Genomic DNA, 26,378 nt, shown 5'->3' with positions numbered 1-26,378 from the left:
ATGGACGGGATTTTCTCTGCTTTGCTGCTCTCTTTGCTGCTTCTCCTCCAGAGCTATGGAGTTTGTGGGACACCTCCACAGCAGAGAGGTAAGTGGGGAGCTCAGCAGCGGGATGCACGGTGTCAGTCCTCTACCTCCTTGCCACCAGCCTGCCTTGGGACCGGGAAGGAGGTGAAGGAAGAAAAGACACCCAACATCAGTCAAGGAAGCAAAGGAGCTTTCTCAAGTGTTTTCCCAAGGCAGCAAAGGCTGGAGATGGGGTTGCTTCTTCCCGTTACACTGCTTTAGGGAAACAGTGGGAGGTCTGCACAGAGACACAGCAAAGGTGGCAGCAGGTCAGCCTTAGCCCCCAGCATAGCAGCCATCTCTGAGCTGTAGGAAGCTTAGACAGGAGAAGGGCTCTCCTCCGCCTTCCAAGACTGCTTCTCCTCCACACAGCTCTGCAGAGGGCTGGTTTTGCCTGGAGCTTAAGGAGGAGTTGGCCAGACATCCCAGGCTCTGGTTAACCTCACTGAGCAGGGAGGTCTGGGTCAGGCTGCTGAGGATGGGCCTTTCCGAGGCTTTCCCCTCATCCGTTCCTGATGCAAAATCCTGCTCTGTCTTTCCAAATGGGGTGTGGAGCAGCCAGACGGGAGCAGAGCTGCCTGCTCTTTGGTTTGCACGGTCTCTTGACTCCTAGTCTGCAATTAGTGTCAGCGAGTACCAAACACAAAGGGAAAGGCTGGAGGGTCTGGTGGTGAGGAAGCATCTCCCTTCTGCCAGGAGCAGGATGCTGCTGGCGCTCCAACCAGCCTGGGGAACTCACTGCAGGAGAGGAGGCCAAGGCAAAAAGTTACTGCTGGGTTCTAAAACTGTTTGAATGATCTTATGATGATGCATAATGCATACACCTGGGCAGCTTGACAACCGTAAACCAGGCATGACAGTGACTGCGGCGTTAGGTGTTGCTCATGAAGGGGAGTTTTCTGACATACCGAGCAGTTTCTCCTCAGTAATTTGGAGAGGGAGAGTTATCTTTGCTGCAGAGCCATTCAGCACTACTGAAGGCAGGAAACTAAACAGACTGGTCATTCAACTCAGCCCTACCACGAGCAATCACTGCTTCTAGAATAAACACCTAATTCTGACTTACCAGGCAGGTTTCCTGTTCTTTTAATGAATATGGCAAAGATGCCCTAGGAGAGATTTTCTGCTAAATCAGTGCATGAAATTCAGTTATTCCTGAATTACTCCAAGTGTGGACGTTGTTAAAAATAGAGGAGCATTTTCTTTCTGGTTTAATTCAACTTTAAGATCAACTCTGCTGAGTCAAGATGTCAATCAGAGCAAGAGTGCCTGTCTGTCACCTCCTGGAGATAACCAAGGCCTGTCCTGCAGACCAGATGTGTGCACCAGGGCTCTGACCAGGCAGGCTGAAACCCCAAAGCTCCCATCTGATACCTCTTCTTTTCTCTTCATTGCCCTGAGGTACACTTCACTCTCATAAAAAGAGGTTAAAAAAGTTATTTAGGGCAAAATCACTGAGCTCCCATAAAGAAAAATAAGAAATCTTGAAAACTTCTATTGGATCCAAATGCTTCTAGGGAAAAAACACCAACTTTTCTTACTTGGTTTGTCACTAAAACCAGAGGAGATTCATTAGTTACAGTGGCAATGGAGAATCTGCCCTTTATTTCTGACATAACTGATTGCAAGACTTTGAGCCTTTCTCTGTACCTTCATTTCTCACCTGTAAAATAGGCATAAGCAACCCCTGCTAAAGGGATTTGCAGCGCTGCAGATAGATTGCCAAAGGAGTTTTCCCTTCCTCTGCAACGAATAATGGTGGCGAAGTGGAAGTCACCCACATGGGAAAAGGTTATATTGCATTTTAGGGGAAACTAGAGCATCTGACGAAGTAAGCACTGCCTGCATCCCTTCCCCACACAGCATCTTCGAGAGAGACCTTTCTGAGAGCCAGAAGCACATTCAGCGTTAGTGTCTCTCAGGAAACTAACCTGATTATATCCTTTATGGATCTATCACAGGGTATTTATTTTTATCTGTCTGAAAGACTGAAAGCTCCATTACATCTCACACCGAGGACCAGCTGTAATATTTATGTCATCATTTGGAACAGATTTGTTGGCCCAAAAGCTCGCATTTAAAAATCTGTCCACAGAAATCTCCTTTATGATCTAACCTATATCGTCCCTCTCTGCAGAAATCAAATAGTAACAGAACTCTTGATGCCCCTACAGAGACAAGCTAAATGACAGAAAGAAATGAAAAGAACAGAATGCTATAGATCTGGGGTGGGGGAAATGGGGCAATTCATTTAGAAAAGCATAAAAAACACCAGTCCGTTTTATGTTTTGCCACAGTTGAAAATTAAGATGGAAACAGCATGAAAATGAGAAATTAAAACCAAAATAAAATCACTCAGCTTTTTGCAATGCTAATGCTTCCTGTTTGTGCCGTTCACTTTTTACAGTGGATATTCATGTCTGATTATGGGGTTGCAGAGATTAACTATCAATTACATGGTTCTACGTCTCTCTATTGTATTGTCCCTCACCAGCCCACAGAAACAAAGTGCTGGTCTTTGCCGTGTTACAGTATTTACTAGCCCACAGCTGAACAACACAAGACTGGTTCATGGTAGGGTGGTTAGTTAATCTGGCTATCTCAACCCACAGCCAAATCTGAACTGCTGAGTTCCATGCCTGCTGCTGGTCATGCATGATGAAGATATAATCTCATTAATTAATATCCATGGGGATTGCTCATCCATGTCTGAAATGTGATAACTCCTTTTTAGATGCTGTTTGATGCCAAAGTGCACACACAGGCTTCAGTTCACAGCTTTATTCCTCCCTCCGTGCTGCTGTAAGTGAATTAAGTTTCATGTAGACATTAGCAGTAGCCTGGGGTGACAAGTGGGTAACCTGCTCCGCAAGTGCAGTGCCAGTGTCTCATCACCTCGCTCCCTCAGAAGCACACGTTGTCAACCAGTAACTGCTTTTCTTACAGATGCTTTTCTATGACAGGAAAAAGAACATTTAGGATTTGCAGTTCTGGTGTCCTCAACACAAAAAGGACATGGAACTGTTGGAACAAGCCCAGAGGAGGCCGCGAGGATGATCAGGGACTGGAGCACCTCCCGTATGGAGCCAGGCTGAGGAAGTTGGGGCTGTTCAGCCTGGAGAAGAGAAGCTGCGTGGGGACCTCAGAGCAGCTTCCAGTACCTGGAGGGGCCTATAGGGATGCTGGGGAGGGACTCTTCATCAGGGACTGTAGTGACAGGACAAGGGGTAACGGGTTCAAACTGAAACAGGGGAAGTTTAGATTGGATACAAGGAGGAAATTCTTTCCTGTGAGGGTGCTGAGGCACTGGAATGGGTTGCCCAGGGAGGCTGTGAGTGCTCCATCCTTGGCAGTGTTCAAGGCCAGGTTGGATGAAGCCTTGTGTGGGATGGTTTAGTGTGAGGTGTCCCTGCCCATGGCAGGGGGGTTGGAACTGGATGATCTTGAGGTCCTTTCCAACCCAAACTATTCTATGATTCTATGATAATTAGTTTAAAGTGGTCTCACTTGGCCTCTCTGAGATAGGCAGAGAAAGGATTGAAGCTCTCGGGTCCTCTACCCTCCAACAAGACCATTCTTCCCCCCCTGGCATCCTTTCCTCTTCTTTTTCTTTCATTTTCCTCCTCCCTCCTTATCCTTTCCAGGCACCCTGTGCAGAACCAAACCCACCGACCTGGTGTTCATCATCGACAGCTCCCGCAGCGTGCGCCCGCACGAGTTTGAGAAGGTCAAAGTCTTCATGTCCCGAGTGATTGAGGGGCTGGACGTGGGCCCCAACTCCACTCGGGTGGGTGTCATCAACTACGCCAGTGCTGTCAAGAACGAGTTCTCCCTCAAGACCTACCAAACCAAAGCCGCGCTCCTGCAGGCGGTCCGAAGGATAGAGCCGCTCTCCACTGGGACTATGACTGGGCTGGCTATCCAGTTTGCCATCAGCCGGGCTTTTAGCAACTCCGAAGGGGCCAGGGTGAGGTCTCCCAACTTTAATAAGGTGAGAAAACGATCTGTTTCTTGGAAGCTCCTTTTTCATTGTGCCTCACCATGGAGCAGCTGGGAAAAGGAGGTTTTCTCTGTGCTTTGGTTGTGCGGGGACAAGAGGGGGGTAACCGACAAAGGTGGCAACCCTTTAGGAGGTGGAAACCTCCCAACTCTTCTTGAAAACCAAGCTCAACACTTTGGGGGAGAAGCTAGGCACGAACATGCAGGGTTATCAACGCACATCCTAGAATCGTTGAATGGTTACGGTTGGAGAGGACCTTAAGAACATCCAGTTCCAGCCCCCCTGCCACTGGCAGGGACACTTTCCACTAGACTAGGTCTTGTGTGCCCCCTCACTGTGTTGAACTATCAGCAACTTGCAAATACGAATGATTCTGTCCTCATATGGTCTCTTATTGCGGAGTTCACAGTGGGGGCAATTCTCTGAACTTTAGCCTAAATCTGGTTTGATGCAATAGGAAGAAAAACAAGAGTAAAAACAGGAGAAAAATACACTCCGAGAAACTTCTACTAAGTCTCACTGACAATCAGGTCCAGAAAGATGAGCTCTTCTGATGAGCCATTATTAGCTTAGGAGTCACCTGGTGCAAAATCTACCAGCTCAGCTCTTGCAGGGGAGCTCAGACCTAATTGCCATGGGTTTTATTCAAAAGGAGCAACGTTGAGTTTTTGGTCAAATTCTTTGAGGTTCACTGAAAGAAATCAGTGAATAAAGGCACTTGAAGGGTGCCAATTAGTGCACAAAGGCTTTATTCCAAAAGCTGGGAGTTGTTGCAGGACTGCACATCAGCAGAAATCTCAGGCAGTTGCTAATTTGCCATTAAGTGGGATGTGACAACCCCAGGCAGTTCTTTGCCAGCCACCATCCCTTCCACCCTCATCCATCCAGAAGATGCACGTGTAGGGAAAACCAGCTGTTCTTTTCAATATTCCAGGAATTCCAGTGGCCTCCATGGCAGCAGTTGTCCCGCATCAATCACAACCCTGACTCAGCTCCTGCAATGCCCCCAGAAACCTCAACTAAGCTGATACCCTAAATCAATAGATGAGGGAAGTCAAGAAACAGGAAACCCGTGGCCAGTCATTGCACCTAGGATGGTACCTGGGTTATGAATGAAGGATGCTAAAGGAGGGGCCTGACTTCCAGTCCTGCTGCTCCCATTGACTTCACTGGTTTTCTTGTTGTTTATCTTTCAAATGGCATCTTTCGGGTCCAGTTTCTTTTAGGACCATTATGCAATCCACTCACGCCCCTCTCACCATGTTTCTTTATCCTCTCCTGTCTTCACCTAATTCCCCAACGTCCATTTTAAGACAAGATCATGTTTAGGTCAGGACTGGGCACAGTCCTGATTTATACAATACTCTTTTAATACTTCTTTTCTTAATACAGTCTGACCCCTTCCATGCAGTGCTGACCATTACTGTAGATTGAAGAGACATTTTCACTGAGCTATGCAAATGCCTGGATCTTTATCTAACTCATCTCTTCCACACCATTTAAGTAACCATTTCTTCATGTAGTCAGCCTGCTCTTGTCTACTCTGCGACTGGGCTGCTAGACAACTCATCCAGCATGCTTCTGCAATCCTTGCTGTTTCCTGTCATCTCAATGCACGTAAGGGCTGCTATGTCCTGCTAATACATCAAACAAGCCTCTAGCTTACGTATCTGAACTCTTAAAAAACAAACCTCATTTATTCTGTGGATGGCTAAAGCATCAGTGCTTGTGTGGACGGTGGTACAAAGATCGCTGAAGTTGCTTTGTCTCCCTAAACCCTTATTTCCTGGACATGCAAAAAAGCAGAATGGTGGGGGGCTGATTTATCTCCGGCATTAAGAAAAGAAGCAAATAAAATCACTATCTGCTTCTCCCTCTTCCCTTCCACTTTGGAGCTGATCCAAGGGGCAGAATCACAGAAAGGGACCTCGGGGGTCCTAGTGACCATGCTCAAGCAAGGCCACCTAGAGCTGGTTGCCCAGGGTCATGTTGAGATGGCTTTTGAGTATCTCCAAGGTGGAATCCTCCACAACCACTTGCAAATCCTTGGTTCCCTGGTTATTTTTTGCCCTTTTCCCATGATGTCTTGAAGCCCAGCAAACTTTTCCCTTCTGTCACCCTCATGCTGCCCAAGGTGACTCAGTCGTCTGCCTGGGGTCATGCAGTAATTGGGGGAGATGAAGCTTCCCGAAGCATTGGACGTGGTTCTTGCTCCTTCACGCAGCAGAAATGCAGCAAGGCCTCGTGAAAATCTGTGCTGTGTTTGCAACCATGTGGGACACTGGTCAAAACATCACAAGAGCCTCACCTGATCTTGCTGTGTTCTGTGTGGCAAATGCCACCCCAGGACGGGGAAAAGCACCATTTCTCTCTGCAGGAGCTCGGAGCAGAGCCTGTTTACACTCTCATCAAAAACTACAGGGGTGCCCAAAGACTTTTATCTTTCTTTAGGAAGAACAGCAAATCGGTTGTCAAATTGCGGAGAAAATGAAGGCCTTATTCAACTTTCTGCCCAACTCTCCTTTCAGTGCTGCTGCACCATTCACATTGCCCACTGCATAATGAAACACAGCTAGCTCATTAGCTGCTGGGTTGCCTACCCTGAAATATGAATACCTAGGGATGCCTCGGAATACTCTGGTGTCTTAGTTAAGCAAGAATAAATTGTGTCATGAGACCATGGGGGATTTCTCTATGACAGAAGCAACACATGAAGGATCCAGTTAGGGACTGGAGGGAGACGGAAAGGTGGTGGTTAACACGAGCGAAAGTTTTGACCTTGAAAAGCAAAATGCTACGAGTTTCCTTAGGGAAAAACTGAGGATCCTGTTCAGCTCTTTGAGGGAGCAAACGTGTTCACCCTTTCTTGATTCTTCTCCCATGGCTACCTGCCGAGGCCAGCACAAGCCCTGTGCTGCAGAGCAGGGTCAGCCTCTGCAGGGTGCAGCAGTTGCTCCTTTTCTCTTTACCAAACAAGGCACATTCCAGGACTCTCAGCTTTTTAAATGAGACAAGGTCACAACAGAGAGAACTACACAAATCCTGTGACTGCAAATGATTCGGAGGTAGGTTAAAAACCCCCAGGATGCTGGGGTTTTCCACACTAGAATTCCCTGCCTCAGGCTGGCAGGGAAGGAAGCCGTCTGGAGGGGGAATGCTAGGGAAAAATCAGGATTTCCTGGTTATCAAGATTACTACGGCAAGATCACGTTGTCCTTGTTCTGTTTCTTACTCTGTCTGAAAGCACCAGTGCCTGGTCACAGACAGGCTCCCTGGCTGGTTGGTGCTTGCTCTGCGTCACTATCCCATTCGTTATAGCCACGGGGTCACTGATGAATTCCTGATGCCTGATCCAGACTCTGTACCCAGAAGTTTTGTTTTCCCCAACAGCAACGTGAATTCTGAGTGTTCTATAGCAGATTTTCACGCAGACGAATTATGAGGATCTTTTCCATCCCATCCACATGTGGATGCTGCTAGCAGACACCTGGGTCATATCTGAGCCTCAGGCCTATGTGAAGATGCCACCCTGATGGGAAGAATGAAAGGAACTGGTTAAACCCGGAGAATCGCTTTGTTTAGGCAGAGAAATGCCAGGAGGACACGCAACACCTCATCCCGTGACAAACACCACAAGGAAGATACGCAGCTGCTGACAGAAACCTGTGCACAGGGTGGTGTTGCTCGCAGAAGATGCTTGATAATACATCTTGTTTCCTGACAGGTTGGCTTTTGATAAGCTCTAATTGGCAGCCCCTCTCTCGGAGCTGCTGGGTGCATGCAGGAAGCAGAGCTGCTGAGTCGAGGGCTCCCTCTCCTGGCAGAAAGCGTGATTGCGTGGCTGGTGGTCCAGGAGCAGCCCCAGGGCTTCTTTTGGTCTGTCTCTGATTCTCATGTTCATTCCACCTTTACATCACACACTCACATCTGCCACAGGTGTCCTTCTCCTTATGTTGGCCACCAGCAGAAGAGAAATACTTGAGTTTCTTTCTTGATTCCCTTGGAATCAGCCAGTTACAGAGTTGTGAGCCCTTAGGAAGCACAGAAACACATCTGAACTTACAGCCCTGCCCCAGAATGAAAAGCTCTACATTTTTCCTGTTTCACCCAAGTTTTGCATAGAAGAAAAGCTCTGAACAGGGCACCAGATTAGTATTGCAGTGCTACTTTGGGACAGATGACTGCAGCATCCATCCACCCATCCATCCATCCATCCATCAACCCACCCACCCACCCTCCCATCCATCCATCCATCCATCCACCCACCCACGCATCCATCCGTTCATGCATCCATCCATCCATCTACCCACCCATCCATCCATCACTCCCTCAGCAGAAGGGTAGGCAGAGAGGGAAAAAGGCCACTTCATGTGCATGGTCAGCACCCCTTGGATGAGTAGGGGAGGGAACCCCACTCCTGACCATCCACCTGAGGATGTATAATAGCCATCACACTGAGCAGCTGGTGGGTCTGATTTATACAGAGAGCAGCAAATACTGCCTTAATGACCAGACGATGGCTCATTTGAACTCACTGTTGCTGCCAGTTGGATTTTTCATTTCATCTTTCTTTACTTTCTCTATTTCTAAGGGTATTTGCCTGGAATGCGGAGCTTTTTTCTGCTTAGCAGCTCACCTGCTCCTGCTGGTTGTATTCCTCCACCCTGCATTACAACCCAGTCACTGCCTTTGGAGTTGGCAGCGGTGTCACAATAAAACAGTTGTAAGGAAAAGGGGCAGGAGCAGATGAATTGGCAAAGAACAAAAATTAAGGTTTTGTGACAATGTCACGTATCAGAAGAAAAATAAAGAGGGAAATGGACAAATAAGCAACAGGAGCAGGACTCTTGGAGGATTTCCACTGGTTCCAGGCTCCGTCTAATCCAAGGCGAAAACCAGTTTCCACTTAAACCAGCTGTCACTTTAATGCTGATGTTAGTAGAGGTAGGATTCCATCTCTGCTATTTACTGCGGAACAAGGTAACTGGGCACTGACGCACAGCAGGACCTTAGGCAGATCTCCTCCCCTTCATCTCTTTCAGCTTCTCCATGTACAAAATGGGGAAAAGCCTGCATCTCATGATGCTTCCATGACACTTCCTGAGATTCTCTAAAGTCCCACACTGAGTTAAAGTTGTCCTTCTGTCAGCAGGGGGTTTGTGAAGATAGTTAGAGTTTGGCTTGAGCGTTAGTTTGTCATTGAAGAACGCAACCTTTACTTTAGTTTCCTTAGGGGCGAGATGCACCAGTTCTCCCTTAACTAAATCAGCCGGGTCCCTGGCAGCTTAACCTTTCCAGCTCAGAAAGAAACAAATCCCACATAAAAGAATGACTGGTGTGCTCTCAGGAAGAACGGGAAGAGGAGGAGGAGAGGGTGGCATTTCCTTTCTCCTTAATTGTAGAAACAGAAACCTTCTTTCCTAACCCTGCCTGTTCCACAAGCAACAGTGCCATCAACGCCTGCTCAAGCACCCACCTCGCCTCTGCCCTCCTCTGCGTAGGTGGCGATCGTTGTGACCGACGGGCGTCCGCAGGACGGAGTGCAGGATGTGGCAGCGAGGGCCAGGGCAGCCGGCATCGAGATCTTTGCCATCGGGGTTGGCCGGGTGGACATGCACACGCTGCGGCAAATAGCCAGCCAGCCGCAGGATGACCACGTGGACTACGTGGAGAGCTACAGCGTGATAGAGAAGCTGACCCACAAGTTTCAAGAAGCTTTCTGTGGTAAGTCCTCGCCACACAACCCTTGGGTTCCTAGCCAAGAGATGCAAGGGGCTGCAAGCTTTTCACATGGGAGCTGTAGGTATGATCACCCTTCATCCATCCGCTTCCTTGTTCCAAGGACTTGCGTCGGCAGGGGCACGAAGCAGTATGAAAGATGGATGACCTTTGAAGTTGCCTTTGAAGCAGCTCAGGTTTGGGTTAGGGAATCGCTTGGTTTAGTTAAGGAAGTCTCCAGTTTGTAAACTTGACCCACATGCTCCTTGAGGCCTTGAAAAAGAATCTGGAAAACGCATTCTTTATAGAGCTAAAATAATTGGCCTTATGTTTAAGCCCATCTGGGCAGTTCTGAGAATCTGGCTTTGTAATTTCCCCCATCGGTATTGTCTTTGGAATTCCCACTTCAGCAAGGAACAGTTTCGTTTCCCTGCTAGAGGCTGAACTGCCTTTGCTGACTACGCTATTGGCTTTGCAAGCCTTGTGAGGCAGGAGACTCTCCTGGCTGGTGCAGCATCTAACGCCTTTCTGCACGGCACATAAAGAGCCTGGCTCTCCTGCAAACACATACTCACTCCTACATAAACCAGTGAATGAAAGCTTTATTACTTTCAAATGTACCCGCAAGGCTGTAGGAGGTGGCCTATAAATATCCATTTAATGTGTCAGCAAGAGAGGCCTGGGGGGGTTCGCACGCCCATCTCGTGCGGCAACACCTTTTAAAAGGTGTGATGCCCCACGGTGCCTATGGCAAGGCATTGCAAACAGATGGACCTGTGAAACTCCAGTTCCTTCCAGAGGTGTAAGATTTCATGGCTCAGGCTGGAAATGATGGGGGGGAGCAGCTTCTTGTGGAGGAAAATTTCCTCCTCTGCAGGAAGGAGGAAAATGAAGTGAGTCGTGTGCTGTAATCAGGAGTCACTGCACCAGAAGCTCATGAAAGAGGGGAACGAATACTTCATACTAAAGGGACAGAGACGAAGTTTCAGAAGGTGGGATCCAGGCCGTGAATATTTGCAGGAGTTGGTGTTGGCTGCCCTGGAGGCAGCCTGGCACAGAGAGGGCTGACAAAGTGGTTTGGAGCTCTGGCACTGATGCCATTGCAAAAGATAAAGAGGAAAAAGCCCCTTTCTGTGCCTTGCTCTTCCAATTCCCAACGTGCAGATGACAAAGTGCTCCCCATGGTAAAAACCCTCAGAGGTGCATCCAAGGGAAGCGCTGCACTAAGGATTATTACAGCTAACAGAGAAGAGCAGCACATTAGCTGCCAAGTGGGCTGTTATCGTGCTATGCAAGCAGCTGCACGAAACCATCCTTGGAGACGTACCCAAACTCCACCTGCTATTGCAAAGCACGGTTTGTGGGTACTGACAGCAGGAAGGACTGCCCTGCCGTGTCCGAGCTGTTCCCCATAGTGCTCAACAAACACACAGGAAAAAGGGACACCCTTGGCAATCTGGCCACTAGTTTGACTAATATGATCTCTGTAGGCTTCAGAGAACTCAACCTGAGAGTCCAGCGTTACAGCCATCTGCATGGTTAGTGATATTCCTAATGATACGAGCTCCGTAGATGCTGGAAAGATCTGCCAGCCCTGGCGCAATCTGCAAACATGTGGATTGGGAAGGCCAGAAGAAGTACAAAACACATGCAGAGCGAAACACAAACAACTTGAAATAACGAATAGAAGCCCCTTGACTTCTGATAGGCCTCAATGCTTGGTTTTCTGCACAGATTTCCCTGGGATTTGTAAATGAACTTGCTTCAACCAGACCTGTTTACTTCTGTTTTCCATCACCATTGCGGTAGCTGTGACAGTGTTGTCAGTCGCAGAATGCTGCTGGCTCAAAGGGCTGTGATCCAGCTTCTGTTTGCTCAGCATCTCAGGAGTCAGATCCACGTTAAGATCAGCAGGAGAAGTGTTTGTAGAGTGAATCTGAAAGCTGCACGTGAATGCATGTGGATCCCATCCAGGAAAGACAACTGTACATGGGGCTGATCTCACTAATCACAGTTGCATGACATAGCTGGAAAACAAGGGCATTGGCCAGCCCAGATGGTAGCAAACCTCCTCCGGTAGCTCTGGAGGGTGAAGTGTATTGTGATACGCCCAACAGACAGATGGGTTTTGCCCTCAGAATGGAGTCCTGGCTGTGCCTTTGAGTCAGGAGACTTGTGTAAACTTCTCCTTGTATCTCAGTCACTATCCTCTGCTGCAGAATGGACTGAGTTATGCTTAGTGTACGGGACTAATATCATGCTTTGTGCAGGGGCTGGGTTGAGGAGCCTTGGCATGGTCTCTGATTTTAATCTCCACCTTTGCTTACAGTGGTGTCAGACCTGTGCGCCACTGGAGACCACGACTGTGAGCAGATCTGCATCAGCACCCCAGGAGCGTACACTTGTGCCTGTAAAGAAGGTTTCACACTGAACAGCGATGGGAAGACCTGCAGTGGTACGTAATCATTTCCATTCGCACGAAGCCGAGCTGTGATCTGCAATGCTGATGCATTGCTGGGGACAATGGTGGGGACATTGGTGATGCAATGGTGAGGACAGGACTGGGACATGGTAGATGAGTCCTGTTCAGAAAAGCAAACCCCTTACAACCAAGAGTTATTTTGAAACCATGAGTGTGAACTGTGGTTTGAGTTCTGATTCATTTAACCTATTCCATTAGCAATAAAATGGCACTCAGGTAACGTCTTCCTGCATAATGAATTGGGGTCCTGGTTGCTGTTTTCTTTTGCCCTCTTCTCAGCTTGCAGCGGTGGGTCAGGATCTGCTCTGGATCTCGTTTTCCTCATCGACGGCTCCAAGAGTGTGCGGCCGGAGAACTTCGAGCTGGTGAAGAAATTCATCAACCAAATTGTGGACTCGCTGGAGGTGTCGGACAAACAGGCTCAAGTTGGCCTGGTTCAGTACTCCAGTTCTGTCAGACAGGAGTTCCCACTGGGGCAGTTCAAGAACAAGAAGGACATCAAAGCAGCGGTCAAGAAAATGGCCTACATGGAGAAAGGAACGATGACGGGCCAGGCTCTGAAGTATCTCATTGACAGCTCCTTTTCCATCATCAACGGAGCCAGGCCCGGGGTCCCCAAGGTGGGCATAGTCTTCACTGATGGACGGTCACAAGATTACATCACTGATGCTGCTAAGAAAGCCAAAGACTTAGGTAGGTGTCTTGAACTCTCAGTGTCTTGTTTCTCCCTTGGATCAGGTATTGCGCTTGGCATAACCCTAGGAATGAATCTTTCTCTGGAGATATGTCTTAGGGTAGAAACCTGTTAGTACAGAGTGACTTTGTTGAGATGCTGCCTGACTGTGGTTGCATGTTCATATAGAACTTGGAGCAACTCTGGCTGGGGTTCAGACTAATCTTGATTTGCCAGCAGCTGTTTTTGTTCCCAGAGCCCCTCTGTGTCTTCGATCCAAGCCTGCTGGAGGTCTCAGTGCCGGGCAGGATGGAGTTTCACACATTTGGTATGGGCTGCAGACTGGGCTAGCATGCCTCACACGGATGTGAAGGAAACCGCAGGGAGAAGCTGCGGATTTGTCTGATGTTGGTAATGAAAGTCAGGTCAGCAGCAGTGGCACTCGTGGTGAGGCAAAGCCAACCATCAGAGAACCCCTCAGAGAGCAATGGGAGTTGTAGGGCCAAGGGTGGCTCGGCTGTATCAGCCTGAAGGAAAAGGGAAAGAAGAGATGAAACAATAAGCAAAGCAGAAACACGGATTAAGAGGGTATCCATGCACCCCCTGCTCAAATCCCAGGCACATTAATAAGGAACCTTCTCCAGCTTCTGCTGGAATACTGAAAGTGCGCAGGGGCCACATATTGATGTATGCATATGTCTAAACAGAGTGAAGTATAAATAGCTTGAGATCTGCCCCTTTGCTGACCTGCTGAGCAAGTTCCCAGTCTTCTGACATCCCTGTGGTAAATGGATGCAGCCCACGTGAACAGGCTCATGAATTGCTAAATCCTTTCTTTCCCTTTAACTCTGAGCTCCACCACTAGATGGGACTAAGGGCTAGCATGTGATAATGAAGCTCGGATGAGAGCTCATGAAAAGCCGCTGTTTACAAAGCAAGGTGATGCGTTGTGTGGATGTTCAGCTCTTATAAAACAAAAGGTCCTTTATCAACTGTATCTATAGAATTTAGTCCTCTGTGATGATAAAACTTTACGCCTTTTTTCTCCCTCCTCTCCTGTTCCTACACAGAAATCTCCAATGTGTTCAGAAGTTATCTTAAGGGGGATAAATAACAAGATGCTTACAACAAGACCCCAACCATGTTCATTACCTAGAGCAGTAGGGAAAAACCGACTGTTTTATACATCCAGAGGTAGAAAAACAAGGCAAAAAGGGGAGGAGGAGAAAGCGCTACACCTGTCTAGACATGGACAAGTGGAAAAAGTATTTCAAAACAGAGGTTAACCTGTATCACCATTCAAATCAGCAGTTCAGCTCAACAGAAACAAGCTTAAGGCAGAGGTGGCCAACCAGTTTCCTGGCAGAGAAGCATGTTCTCACCTCCCAGTATTGGGTCGCTCTTGACATACTCCATAAGTTGCAATTTCAGAAGGAGATTCAGCTGCGATTTTGCTGACCCAAAGGTCTCTGTGGCACAGGGGATGGAGCTGCATGGGCTGATGAATGGTGGCTGCAGGCTGCTTTGAAAACTTCCTCTCTTTACTTTGGCTGTGTTATTGCTTCCATATGAGCTGGATGGATGATCCTGTCAGGGCGTTATGATCATCTGTCCTTCCTCATAGCTCCGAAACATTGTTCTTGCGCTGATAGTGGTCACTGTCCGGATAATTCTGGTAAGACTTTGCCTGCAAAACTACTTTGAAACCCCTGGTGAAAGCAGTCTATGATAGCAGAGGGTAAGGGGGGCGATTTCCAGTTAACATTTGCAGAGCTGTGTGGATACCGGGGTCCAGAAGGTGAGCAAGGATGTACAAACTGGGTACCGTAGCAGCAAGATGCTCCTTAGGTGTCCAACTGACAGGCTCCCATTGCTCCCAGGCTTTAGGATGTTTGCTGTGGGAGTTGGCAATGCCGTTGAGGATGAGCTGAGGGAAATCGCTTCAGAACCAGTAGCTGAGCACTACTTCTACACAGCTGACTTCAGAACCATCAGCAACATCGGGAAGAAGCTACAAATGAAAATCTGCATTGGTGAGAGTGGGGGACTGGGGAGAAGGGGGGGTTTAGTCCCAGCATGGAAAGGCTGGAAGCAGAGGGATAAAAACACCTCTTCAGATGGATGTTGGAAAAAGCATTCTGTTCTCAGTGTACAGTTGGCAGGGTACATGAAACCATGAGACATCAATAATTCAGGTGGATACCTGAACCACGGCCACCCCTGTACCTCAGCTATCTCCCCTGCCTTCTCCTTCCCTTTTTCTCTGTTTTCCTTCCCCTCTCTACCTTATTCAGAAATCGTGAATTCAGGATGTACCAGGGCCTGAGGACAGCCAAAAATGTCCTAAGGAAAGGAGAGATGCTCTTTAAAGAGAAGCTAAGGGTTGATTTATTCTGGCTTAATTTGAAGATCATCACGAAATCGGACATCTGAGCTGAAGCTCACCAGCCACTGGCTGCTTCTGCAGGCAAACAGGCACCCCAGGGGTGACACATTTCGACTTGGAATAAGCATCTAATATCTTCCACACGACTTGTAGGTGTATAAATCTGGGTAACATGAATGCTGCATTGCTCGCATTTGGACAGCCTAGTGAAAGAAAGGCTGAGAGAGGACTGAGTGGGAGCCAGGCATGACAAGAGGAGGTAAAGAATAACTTTAACATTTAAGGAGCGTTGACCTGTAAATAACTTGAGTCTAAAAATGGTTTTAAAAAGAACCACCAGTTATGTTTTTGTTTTGAAGGCATCAGATGCCTCCCATGAAATATTGGCCCGTTGCAAGGCATCTGCTTGATCAGGTAGATCATAGCGAATCCCAAACACCCCAGCTTCATGCCAGGCATTGAATACCTTGCAGCGTTTCGGAGAGCTCTGCTGCCAGGCCTACCAGGAAGCGGGCACTCACTTGTCAAGTCCAGGTGCTCCGAGTGTTTTATCCCACAAGGCAAACGTTGCCTTCCAGTTTCCAGCAAGGTTTATTGCACCCAGCTCTGATGGGGCTCATTCAGTTCCCAAGGGAGCTCTGCCAAGCTCAGCTCTAGCTCCCATGAGTGCATAGACCTGCTTGAGTGCCCCGTAGCCCCATATGAGCTGCTGGCATGGGGTATGGAGACATTCTACAACATCAACCAGATTCAAAGATAATCATTGCCCAATGTGACTCCCCTTTTCCCCTTTGTTTTGGCTATTTCTAACATTGTTATTTGTGCCAAACCCAAGAGATACCCATGTAAATATTAGCGGGTAGCAGTAGGTGACTCATCTGGGTTTGTCCTTAGGTGTAGGTTAGAAAGAAAAAGCACTTGGGAAGTTAGGGGCCTTGCCTCAGGAAAATCAGATTCTGCTCCTTACACCCTTACAGATGTTCTGGGTCATGCTGGCCACATCCCCTGCTCTCCAGATCCCTAAAGATGGGGCCTCCTTTTCCTCCAGGGGAATGCTGAGGGAGAACACCCTCCAGGGTCCTGTGTCTGCAGAGCCTGGAAGCCAGGCTTGCAAGACAGAACCTCTCTTTGCCACGGCAGCTTTAAAGAGTAGGAGCGGACTCAAGAACAAGATGATGGGAGCTATACGAAAAGCCGCAACATACTGCATTTAAATGTCTTTTAAGGAAGCAAACACATTCAAGGCTTCAGCATTCAAACAAATAAATGAATAAATAATTCAAATAAAGTAAAAATAAAGTTTGGGAAAAGTGTTTGTTTGCCAAAAGATCAGTTTTGGTGAAGAGCTTAACATTTGAGTTAGAAAAAAGGAAGGAAAGGAAATATTTGTGTGTGTTTGATTTCCAGTGCCAGCTCGTATTTATCAACAGATGGCTAGAAATCTCCTCTTAATATCCAGCTTTAGTTTACTCATAACTGGCTTAATCCTGTTGTGCTTTTGTGCAAGTCATGTCCTTTACCTCCAAAAATCCTTCTCCTATTTCCTCCTTCCATTTGCTAAGCAGTTGAGCTGACTCACTGTGGTCTTGTAAACATCTCCTCTCCTTTCCCAGTCATCTCCGTACCCCTTTTTTGCTTCTATTCCGGTTCCAGTTCATTTGTCTTGAAGATTATATGTAAACTATTGACCTAGATTAGCAAACCAAGGCCTGCACATCGCTCTGCCTGCTAAAGAGATGGAGTACTGAGAGCAAAGCTCAAACAGCTCTCGACTCTCAGATGGCAAACGGGGCTAAGGGTATGGCCCACCATGGTGATGCTATTGAGAGGACAGAGGTTGCTTTGAGCACTCTGTCTGCTCAGATTCAAATGTCGGGGGCAAACGTTAAGCATCGGTGGTAGAACTCAGTGGGATTTGGGGAAAATGGAAATCCAGGAAGGATGATTTCTGCACTACATGCCAATATAGCAATATTTCTGGCCTGTGATACTTTCTAGCCATCTGAGGTTAAAGCCAGAAGTGATCGCTCATATAAATAACAAGAATAACCTTTTGATTTCCTTCCTGCTTCTGATAAAGAAAACACAAATTGCTTTGTTTCACATGTCTCAGTGATTTTGATCTAATCCCTTTCCTCTGCCACTTAACTCATCTTGACCTTGTGATCCACAGAGGAAGATCCATGTGAATGTAAATCCATTGTGAAGTTCCAGACAAAAGTAGAAGACCTCATAAATTCATTGCAGAGGAAATATATCCTTTGGAAGCTGTATTTGGTCAGAATTCAGCGGGTAGGGATGTGTCTTCTGGAGGGACCAGTGGGGGAAATCTGCTCATGGAGGAGGGAGGTTGGGTAGGTGTTCAGGAAGCTGGGAAACAAGGCACTGAGGTTACGAATGCATACACCAAGAAGAGTCCCTGCACCAGAGTGAATGGTCTGACACAGAATAAGTAGCTCAAAAAGGAATAGACCCAAAGGACAATATGGCAAACCATTGGAAGGCAGCAATGAGCTGTAGGCACCAAGACCTAGGTCAGGTTCTAGGCAGATGCATAATCATGCATGGGATGCTGCTGCTCTCTCTGCAAGCTGCCGGTCCTGTGAAGCAGGCTGGAATGTGAGGGCTGGGAGCAGACCAACCACGGGTGCACACATGCAGCTGATCACTCAGTCATTAAAGCCCCATGGGTGGGATTCTCTTTATGATGGTTAATGTCTACAGTGCAAACATCTGAGCTGGCTGCCTAAATCCCTGCACACCACTGGAGAGCAGAAGGGTCTTCTCCAGCAAACCACCTCTGACTGGTGGTGGTCTGGATATATGAAGGTGGAGAGGTCCAGGGAGGTGAGTTGGATCCCATCTGACCTGAGCTGGTGGGGCTGCATTCTGTATGCTGGGTCCTGTCACACTGCACAAAGACCATGAATAAGAGGTTGACAGAGAAACAAGGAAAAGAGGAAAAATTGGGTATAGAATCATAGAATAGTTTGGGTTGGAAATGACCTTAAGATCATCCAGATCCAATCCCCCTGCCATGGGCACGGACACCTCCCACTAAACAAGGATGAGATTCTAAGTTCTCACAGGGAGAATTAGCAAACCCTCAGGGTGGCTCACACAGGGCTGGGGAGGTTTTCCATTACTGAGAATAAGGGAAGGATATGATTTTAAAAGCAATGTTTAAATGTATTCACACATTTCTGTGTATTTTCTCCTCTTTACTCAAATTGAGTGAAATCCACGACTTCTGTTATGCAAAAGGTCAGAGTAAATCAGTAGTTCTCACCCAGTGGGTTGCTGCTCCCAGGCACATCATGAAAAGTAATTAGTGAAAAGAGCAGAAAATTGTGACACACCATAGAGCTCCAAGAAAAGCCCCACTCATCACACAACCCATGCTGCTCGAGGTCAGGAATTCTCTGTCAGCCACTCAAAACACACTCCAATCAGGCTCACCATTTTTACTCCTCCTTTCATAGTAAATGTAGAGGTGCAAGTGAGTGTTTGTGCACACAGGAACGTTTTCTACCTTCAATAAAAGTTCATCAGCCTCATCATCTCTGGAAAGGCCAGAGCAGATGATGGCAGCATCCCTGTGCCTGCGCCCTGCAAGGTAACTCCATTGATTACCTGCTCCGCGAGCCAGGGGATGACTTGAGCAATGAATCACTGCTGTGCGCTGTCCTTTTTATCCCTTAACTCTTGCTCACTGGAAGCTGTGGCAAAAAGGATTGAAGCCCTGGAGAACAAGATCATCTAAGATCCCAAAGCACTCTATTTCCCTCCTTCCTAATGGATGAAGACTAGAACTCCTTCAAGTCATAACAGGCAGCAGCTCAGCCACAGTGCTATGGCAGCTTCCATTCCTTTAAAGAGTCTAGTCTACCTGCATTTGTTTAAAAGGGCAGAAGTAGGACAGTAGAGCAGACATTGTATAACAGGCAAAGCACCGTGTGTGACTGGGAGCTAGACCGTGCTGATGTGTGTTATATCATATAGAATTCATATATGAAAAAAGTGGAAAGATTTGGTTTTGATTTAAAGCTTAATATATATATATGTGTTAATAAGTACTTGATTATGAGTTCTGTGAATCCTCGCGGTGTTCTTCTGCATCTTTTGTTTCTATGCATGAGATAATTTAATTTAAAAGTCAAAGTGACTTTAAAATCAACTCAGATGCTGAGTGTAAAATGCCAGAGCCGCTGATCAGCTTCTTATTGTAAGCATGGCGCATTTGTCAGTAGGTGAAATAGAGTAACGAGCTCCGAGTGTGCATTGCAGACAACATAGGGTAGGGTGCTGCTGCTAGGTGGGCTTATCCATAGCTGCTGTACAATATAGGAAGAAGAAAAGCTCAGCTTCCCTTGCCAATGGTCTCACAATGTCTCCGAGAGCTGGCACCTGAGCTAGACCTGTTCTAGGTAAGTCCTGATAATGTGCAATGAGCCAGCAGCCCTGGCTCTCTGTAGCACAAAGCCGTGCTGTCAACACCAACCCCAGGAGATGTGCCCCTGCTCTTTAACTCTCTGGTCTCTACATCCTCAGCTGGAGCTACAAAGCATCAGGAGCACCTAAAACACAGGGAACTGCTGCTGGTGGATGTGGTGCCTTCATCACTGCATCGACCTGAGGCTCCCTAGCTCCTTCCTCATCCCTCACCTCTAAGCACCTTCAAAGCCAGTGAGGTCATCTCAAGAACTTGCAGACTTTTCTTCTGCTCCTTGATTCCCAGCACTGGCAAGACAAGAAAGCAAAGTGGACTGGAAGCATCCAACGCTGCCTGTCTCCTACAGCTGTAGCCTGGCTAAGGGTGAAGGGAAGAGGCTGTGTTCATTCATGGCCCCGTGGAGCATCACTGACCGCAAGCTCAAGGGCTTGGGTTTGGAGGGGTTTGTCTTTATTTTTTGTATCAAAATATTTATACTTGAGCCACGTGAACAGCTTTTGAGGATGACCTGGCCTGGTCAGAGCTGTCACCGCAGCACGGGTCAGCATTAAACGTTTGCTGAAAGTTGTACAAGGGAATTTAACTTATTTCTTCGCGTAAGCTTTGAGGCAGCTGCTTCACAACAACACCTCTCCTTCGGCTTGTTAGTGGGGAGGAAATCCTCCATCTCATTTCATAGAATGGTTTGGGTTGGAAGGGACCTTAAGAGCATCCAGCTCCAACCCCTGCCACGGGCAGGGACCCCTTCCACTGGAGCAGCTTGCTCCAAGCCCCTGTGTCCAACCTGGCCTTGAGCACTGCCAGGGATGGGGCAGCCACAGCTTCTCTGGGCACCCTGTGCCAGTGCCTCAGCACCCTCACATTGAAGAGCTTCTGTCTTGTATCTAACCTGAACTTCCACTGTTTCAGTTCAAACCCAGCACCCCTTATCCTATCGCTACAGTCCCTGATGAAGAGCCCCTCTCTGGCATAACCTTTCCTTTCGGTCCCTAGAGAAACCCGAGACCCTTCCTGTTGTCGATCCTGTTGTCTCTCCCCGTTTGAAACCAGGGTTCAAACATAGCCCAGAAAACATCACAGATGATGGAAATATTTCCCAATTGTCCCCATGGCTTCACTGGCTCAAAACCCATTCCAGCACCAGGCACCCTGGGAAGAGTCAGAGGGGTTTTTAACCATACAAAGCCAGGAAAAGGGATAACAAAAATTCCTGGCCAGAGGAAAATCCAGGAAGCAACTGGGCTTTGAGAAATGCATCCATGAAAACAGAGCTCAGGGGCTGGAAACCTCGCTGCTCACTGACAGCTGCTCATCTCCACACTGAGGTGGGGATGAAGCCATGGGGGTAGCTGGGAGCCTCATTTATCACCCTCAGCTAGGCTGAAATGGCTCTCTTGTGACAACAGAGCTTTATGGCCAGCAAAGCTGCTGTTTCTGCCATGTTCCATCAGCCCAGCACTCATCTGGTCCTCATGGAATGCAATATCCAGGTTCCCTGACATATTTCTGGGCTTATTCTTCACTCCAGTTTCCTCGTTTCTCATTTTTTCCTATGGCTCTTTAATTTAAGAGCTGATCAGAGGCAATTCACTTCCATCTGATACCATGATGACAGCATTATTTTTCTGGGGTTTTTTTCCCCAGTTATAATCAGTTTGCCAATGATGGCAATGAGCTCCTGGAGCTCATTTTCTTCCATGCCCATTTATTCTTTACATGCCTTGAAAGTAAAATTTAATAGTCTCATGAACTAAGAGATGGATTGGAATTTAATTCCTGTCATGGCACCCATGGAAACGTCTACATGATAAGAGATTGCTATTGTCATTCCGCAGTTTAAGCCATTTACCTGGCTTTTTCTGGTAATGGGATAGATTCATCTAAAGCGAGGGCTTGATCTTCACCTCCACAAGGAAACTGGATCCATTGAGCCTGCTCTTGCCCATTGCCACTTTAACCCAACAACTCCCATGAAACTCGGTGCTGTTCATTTCTTTGAGGAGCAAAGCAATGCTCAGCCCTTTCTAGAGAGGATTATCCAGGTAGGACTATGCCTAAGGGCTTCGTGACTCAAACTGGGATGTGAAGGGCTGATACACCAAGCCCTTCAAACCTCAGCAAGCCACTCTGAAGAAGGACCTAGGATACACGGTGTCTAAATCACCAAGTTACTTGTTTGAGAGCAGTACTCCTGGATGCTGCAAAGAAATGCCCCTGCATGCAGAGGTAGCAGCTATTCCATCTTTATGGAGATCACACCATTGTATCTGTCTTTCCCAAGCTATCTTTCCTGTCCATCCATCCCATCCAATCAGTCAAGCAGCAATCTCTGTTGGACACTATGGTCCTTGCTCATTGAAACCTCAGTCCAAGCAACCTTTTGCCTTCTCCAGGCCTACTTTACACAGTAGAACCCTCCACAAGGAACACAACGCAGGACTGGAGGCACTGGAATGGGTTGCCCTGGGAGGTTGTGAGTGCTCCATCCCTGGCAGTGTTCAAGGCCAGGTTGGACGAAGCCTTGGGTGGGATGGTTTAGTGTGAGGTGTCCCTGCCCATGGCAAGGGGTTGGAACTGGATGATCTTGAGGTCCTTTCCAGCCCACACTATGCTGTGATTCTATTCTATGACTGTTGCAGGTATGAACAGACAGACTGCTTTTCCAGCGCTCTGCACTAGGAGGAGGGCCAAGATCTATCATCAGGCAGAGAGCTGCTGCTGTAACTAATATTTTGGTTTGTGTTGCAGATAAAGCAGAACTAAGCTAATTAACAATTCATTTTCCTCCCTTCTCCTGGCTTAAAACAACAACAGAGCTTTTGCATCTCCAAAGTCAATTAGTCACTGGGCTAGAACACAGGCTTGTGATGTTGTAATTAGACTTCATTAATGGATCGCCAACAGCGGCAAGATGGAAGCCTGTGATGAGCCTCTCTCTGCATTTCCTTTCACCTAATTACATCCTTATCTTGGAAACAAAAGCTGCTGCACACAATGAAGCCCCCCCAAACACTCATACATCCCCAGTTATGGAGTCATGGGCTTACAGTGAAAGCCTCCTTCTAGAGGTTTTAAAAGGATCCTTCTATAGACATGGTTCTTCTTCACCCTTTCTTTGCTGCAGCATCCTACACATCACCAGCCCTTCCCTTGCTTGCCACCAATTCCCAAGTTCCTATGGATCTTCTGGCAAAATGCTGTCCTTTGGGAATGGAAAAAATCCTTGACCACTTTTTCCTTGCCTCCCCTTGGGTGCTGAGAGGTTTCCATGGGGAGATGGAAACCTCCACTGCTCCTAAGGGCAGGAGGGAAGCTCTGCCTTCCAGCAGATCCCTCTGGGGAAGCAATTTCTTCATGCAGGTCATTGATATTATAACACGGGGCCATTAGTAATCAAATAGAAACTGCTTTCAATTAAACTGAGGGCTTCTAGCTTGGTAACAGCTTTCAATAGCAAATTGTACCACTAATACAGCGTAATTGCTGCTAATGAATGGGTAGGTAGCAGACCAGTTATTATTATGATCTTTCTCCAAGCAACATCAGGCAGCAAAACCTGTCTCGGGCTTTATGAATTTACTGGTCCTTGTGAAAAGCTCCCTCACTCTCAGGTAATTCAGGGGACAGACAGGTTTAAGGTGCTGGTAAATTTATGCTGTGCACGTTACTGTTTGTCATTTTATGTTCAACTTGGGAAGAGGCTTCACCAAGGCAGGGCACACCACCCCCTGTGATCCCTTAGTGATGAGCTTGCCTAGGATCAGAGCTCCGGCAATAAACTGTAAGTGGGTTTATACCTGATAGTCATTGGGATTTACTTCTTTTAATCACCCATCATGGCAGGAAGTGGTTTGCAAGTTTTACAGTTGTTGTGGTGTTTTACAGTTCTGTGGCCTAACCCTACTATTACACCCTGTGTAGATGAGACTAGCCATAAATGCTCCAGTTTACCTGTTATCAGTTTACCTGTTATCAGGTGGTGCTGTGTTCTTTGCTGGGGACCAGATTGCTCTCCCTCTTGTCTGGATGGAAAAAGATGTAGAACAGGCAGCATCACAGAGTGCTTGGGCCATGGCAGAAGGTGCTGCAGGGATAGGGAGGAAGGTCCTTGCTCTCCAGGGCTGACCTGAGGCACATGAAGGACAAGGCACAGGGGTGATTTTACAGCTGAGCAAAGAGGTTCATTACTTCCTCCCCACACACCTTTGATTCTCCATCCTGCCTTGATATGCCCAAGGCATTTCCACTGCCTTGCAAGTGGGCACAGCAAGGGAAGAAGCCTTTGGTATAGCAGGTATAGGAGTTAGGGGCAACTTCTCCACATCCATCCACCAGTCAGCTGGAAACAGGGTCTTTGGCATCACGGGTCAACCTTACATGGTTGTGAATAGGTAACATGGGCATGTCCTGCACCAGAGCTTCTGGTGAATTAATGCATACAGGATACCTGCAGACAGCAAGGAACACGACTGGGTATGGCTACAGATGGGCAGAGAAGAGATTCAGAGCGGCCCTGCAGAGAAAGACTTGGGGGTGCTGGTCGATGAGAAAATGAACATGAGCCGGCTGCAGTGTGCGCTCGCAGCCCAGAAACCAACCGGATCCTGGGCTGCATCCAAAGGAGCGTGACCAGCAGGGCGAAGGAGGTGATCCTGCCCCTCTGCTCTGCTCTTGTGAGACCTCACCTGGAGCATTGTGTGCAGTTCTGGTGTCCTCAACATGAAAAGGACATGGAACTGTTGGAACAAGTCCAGAGGAGGCCACGAGGATGCTCAGGGGACTGGAGCACCTCCCGTATGAAGACAGGCTGAGGAAGTTGGGGCTGTTCAGCCTGGAGAAGAGAAGCTGCGTGGAGACCTCATAGCAGCCTTCCAGTACCTGAAGGGGGCCTATAGGGATGCTGGGGAGGGACTCTTCATCAGGGACTGTAGTGACAGGACAAAGGGGAACGGGTTAAAACTGAAACAGGGGAAGTTTAGATTGGATCTAAGGAGGAAATTCTTTCCTGTTAGGGTGCTGAGGCACTGGAATGGGTTGCCCAGGGAGGCTGTGAGTGCTCCATCCCTGGCAGTGTTCAAGGCCAGGTTGGATGAAGCCTTGGGTGGGATGGTTTAGTGTGAGGTGTCCCTGCCCATGGCAGGGGGTTGGAACTGGATGATCTTGAGGTCCTTTCCAACCTACACTATTCTATGATTCTATGGCAGTAGTTGCACTGGGAGGATGTGTCAGGGATCCAGGAGCCTCGGGGGCTCTTGCTACGCTATCAGAAACGCATAAAATTAATAAAGCACCTCCATGGGGGAAATCACTTCCTGACCTTTCATGCATGGACTTCAATGCAATCACCTGACACTTCTGGTTTACATCAGCGTACCCACAAATTAGCCACCGTGTCTCACCAACTAATAGGAATCGGAAGGAAGCAATTACTGGCACCGACACTAGAGCCGATAGCAAGGGCTGCTTTGGGAAATAAAGGATTCATTTCAAATGTATATGAAGGAGATCTTGATAGCAGCAGGTGTAAGGGGAAAGAAAAGTTAAGGTAGATGGTGGGAAGTGAGATGCAATAGCAGAAGTGGAAGCCTATTCAGAACTGAAGTGCAATCATTTTACCATGTAAGAGAGTGACAAAAACTTCCCAAACCCACACACCATTTCCTTCTAGTAATAACCGAACTAAGTGAGAAAACTCACAGAGAGAAGATACAGACAGGAAGATGGGGGTTTGCATGTCTCAGTGTCCCCAAAATCAGAGTTAAGGGGAGGAAAGGGGGAGACTGGCATTAAACCAACCAAACTTCATCTGCTTAAAATGGACCACCTGAGCCCTCCAAGTGCTGCGCTGGGGTGTAAGGGCTGGTAGCAATTGGGCTGAACCAGGACCAAGCCCATTTCTTCCCAGCCTCCAGGGAACCATCACACCATGCAGGGATGCTCAGTGTCCAGGAGCCTCTTTCCACCTCCTCTGTCTTGTTTTATCTGGCTGCTTATCTCCCACTTAATATTTCCAGGTCATTTAAGCTGCCTTATTTCCTTAAGGAGAGGCAAGTGCAGACCATCACAGCAGCTAATAAATCCTCAGACTTTGACCTCAACATTTATCTGCTTAGGCTGATGCTGTTTCTCCATACCCTTGCAATATGCCTCTTCGGCCACTAGATGGCCCCATCTGAATATGGATTACGAGCTGGCATCCCCCACCGAACCAGACCTGCATCCCCATCACCCGGGTGTTCTCCTTGACACCGACAGTGATTAAAGAGGACACCACTTAGCCCTCTGTCATTTGCACCGCATCAGTGCTGTTTGATTTGGTTAACCTTTGCGTCAAAGAGCAGCTAAATAAACAAACGAGCACCTCTGCAGGGTGTGCAGCACCCAAGGAGGAATCCACAGCAGCTCTGGGTAACATGGGGATACACGAAGGTTGCACCGAGGTTGTGCTTACTCCTTGGCTGCAGCTTGATGCACCCTGGTCTATCCCGCAGCCTCTGTGCATCACCAGGCCAATGGGACTCTTACCTTTGCTACCTTCCACAGGGGAACAGGAAGGAAAAGATGCTGTTTCCTTGCTGAAAAAGCACCACACTAAATCAA

General features: G+C 47.8%; 1 protein-coding gene and 1 long non-coding RNA gene across 2 annotated transcripts; one reads left to right on the top strand and one right to left on the bottom strand.

The window, feature by feature from the left end:
- On the top strand, positions 1 to 19,088 carry MATN1 (matrilin 1). Its single transcript, XM_065697864.1, has 8 exons — positions 1 to 88; positions 3,711 to 4,057; positions 9,568 to 9,790; positions 12,114 to 12,239; positions 12,546 to 12,959; positions 14,820 to 14,972; positions 17,499 to 17,579; positions 19,039 to 19,088. Exons 1-8 carry the CDS (start codon positions 1 to 3, stop codon positions 19,086 to 19,088), a joined length of 1,482 nt encoding a protein of 493 aa, XP_065553936.1.
- On the bottom strand, positions 16,565 to 26,378 carry LOC136023433 (uncharacterized). Its single transcript, XR_010616592.1, has 3 exons — positions 26,304 to 26,378; positions 23,745 to 23,904; positions 16,565 to 18,236 (listed from the first exon to the last, which is right to left on the bottom strand). It is a non-coding gene; the product is annotated as an uncharacterized LOC136023433 (long non-coding RNA).

The sequence above is a fragment of the Lathamus discolor genome, chromosome 18 (assembly GCF_037157495.1).
Source record: "Lathamus discolor isolate bLatDis1 chromosome 18, bLatDis1.hap1, whole genome shotgun sequence".
NCBI classification, from domain to species: Eukaryota; Metazoa; Chordata; class Aves; order Psittaciformes; family Psittacidae; genus Lathamus; species Lathamus discolor.
This window is presented reverse-complemented; position numbering and strand designations above follow the sequence as displayed.

What these genes read in the sequence shown, in the direction of transcription:
- MATN1 (XM_065697864.1), top strand. Translation starts at nt 1, where the DNA reads ATGGACGGGATTTTCTCTGCTTTGCTGCTCTCTTTGCTGCTTCTCCTC. An exon ending in ACAAATGAAAATCTGCATTG is followed by an intron (nt 14,973 to 17,498) that starts GTGAGAGTGGGG and finishes TGTGATCCACAG; the next exon opens with AGGAAGATCCATGTGAATGT. An exon ending in AAATTCATTGCAGAGGAAAT is followed by an intron (nt 17,580 to 19,038) that starts ATATCCTTTGGA and finishes ACTCTTGCTCAC; the next exon opens with TGGAAGCTGTGGCAAAAAGG.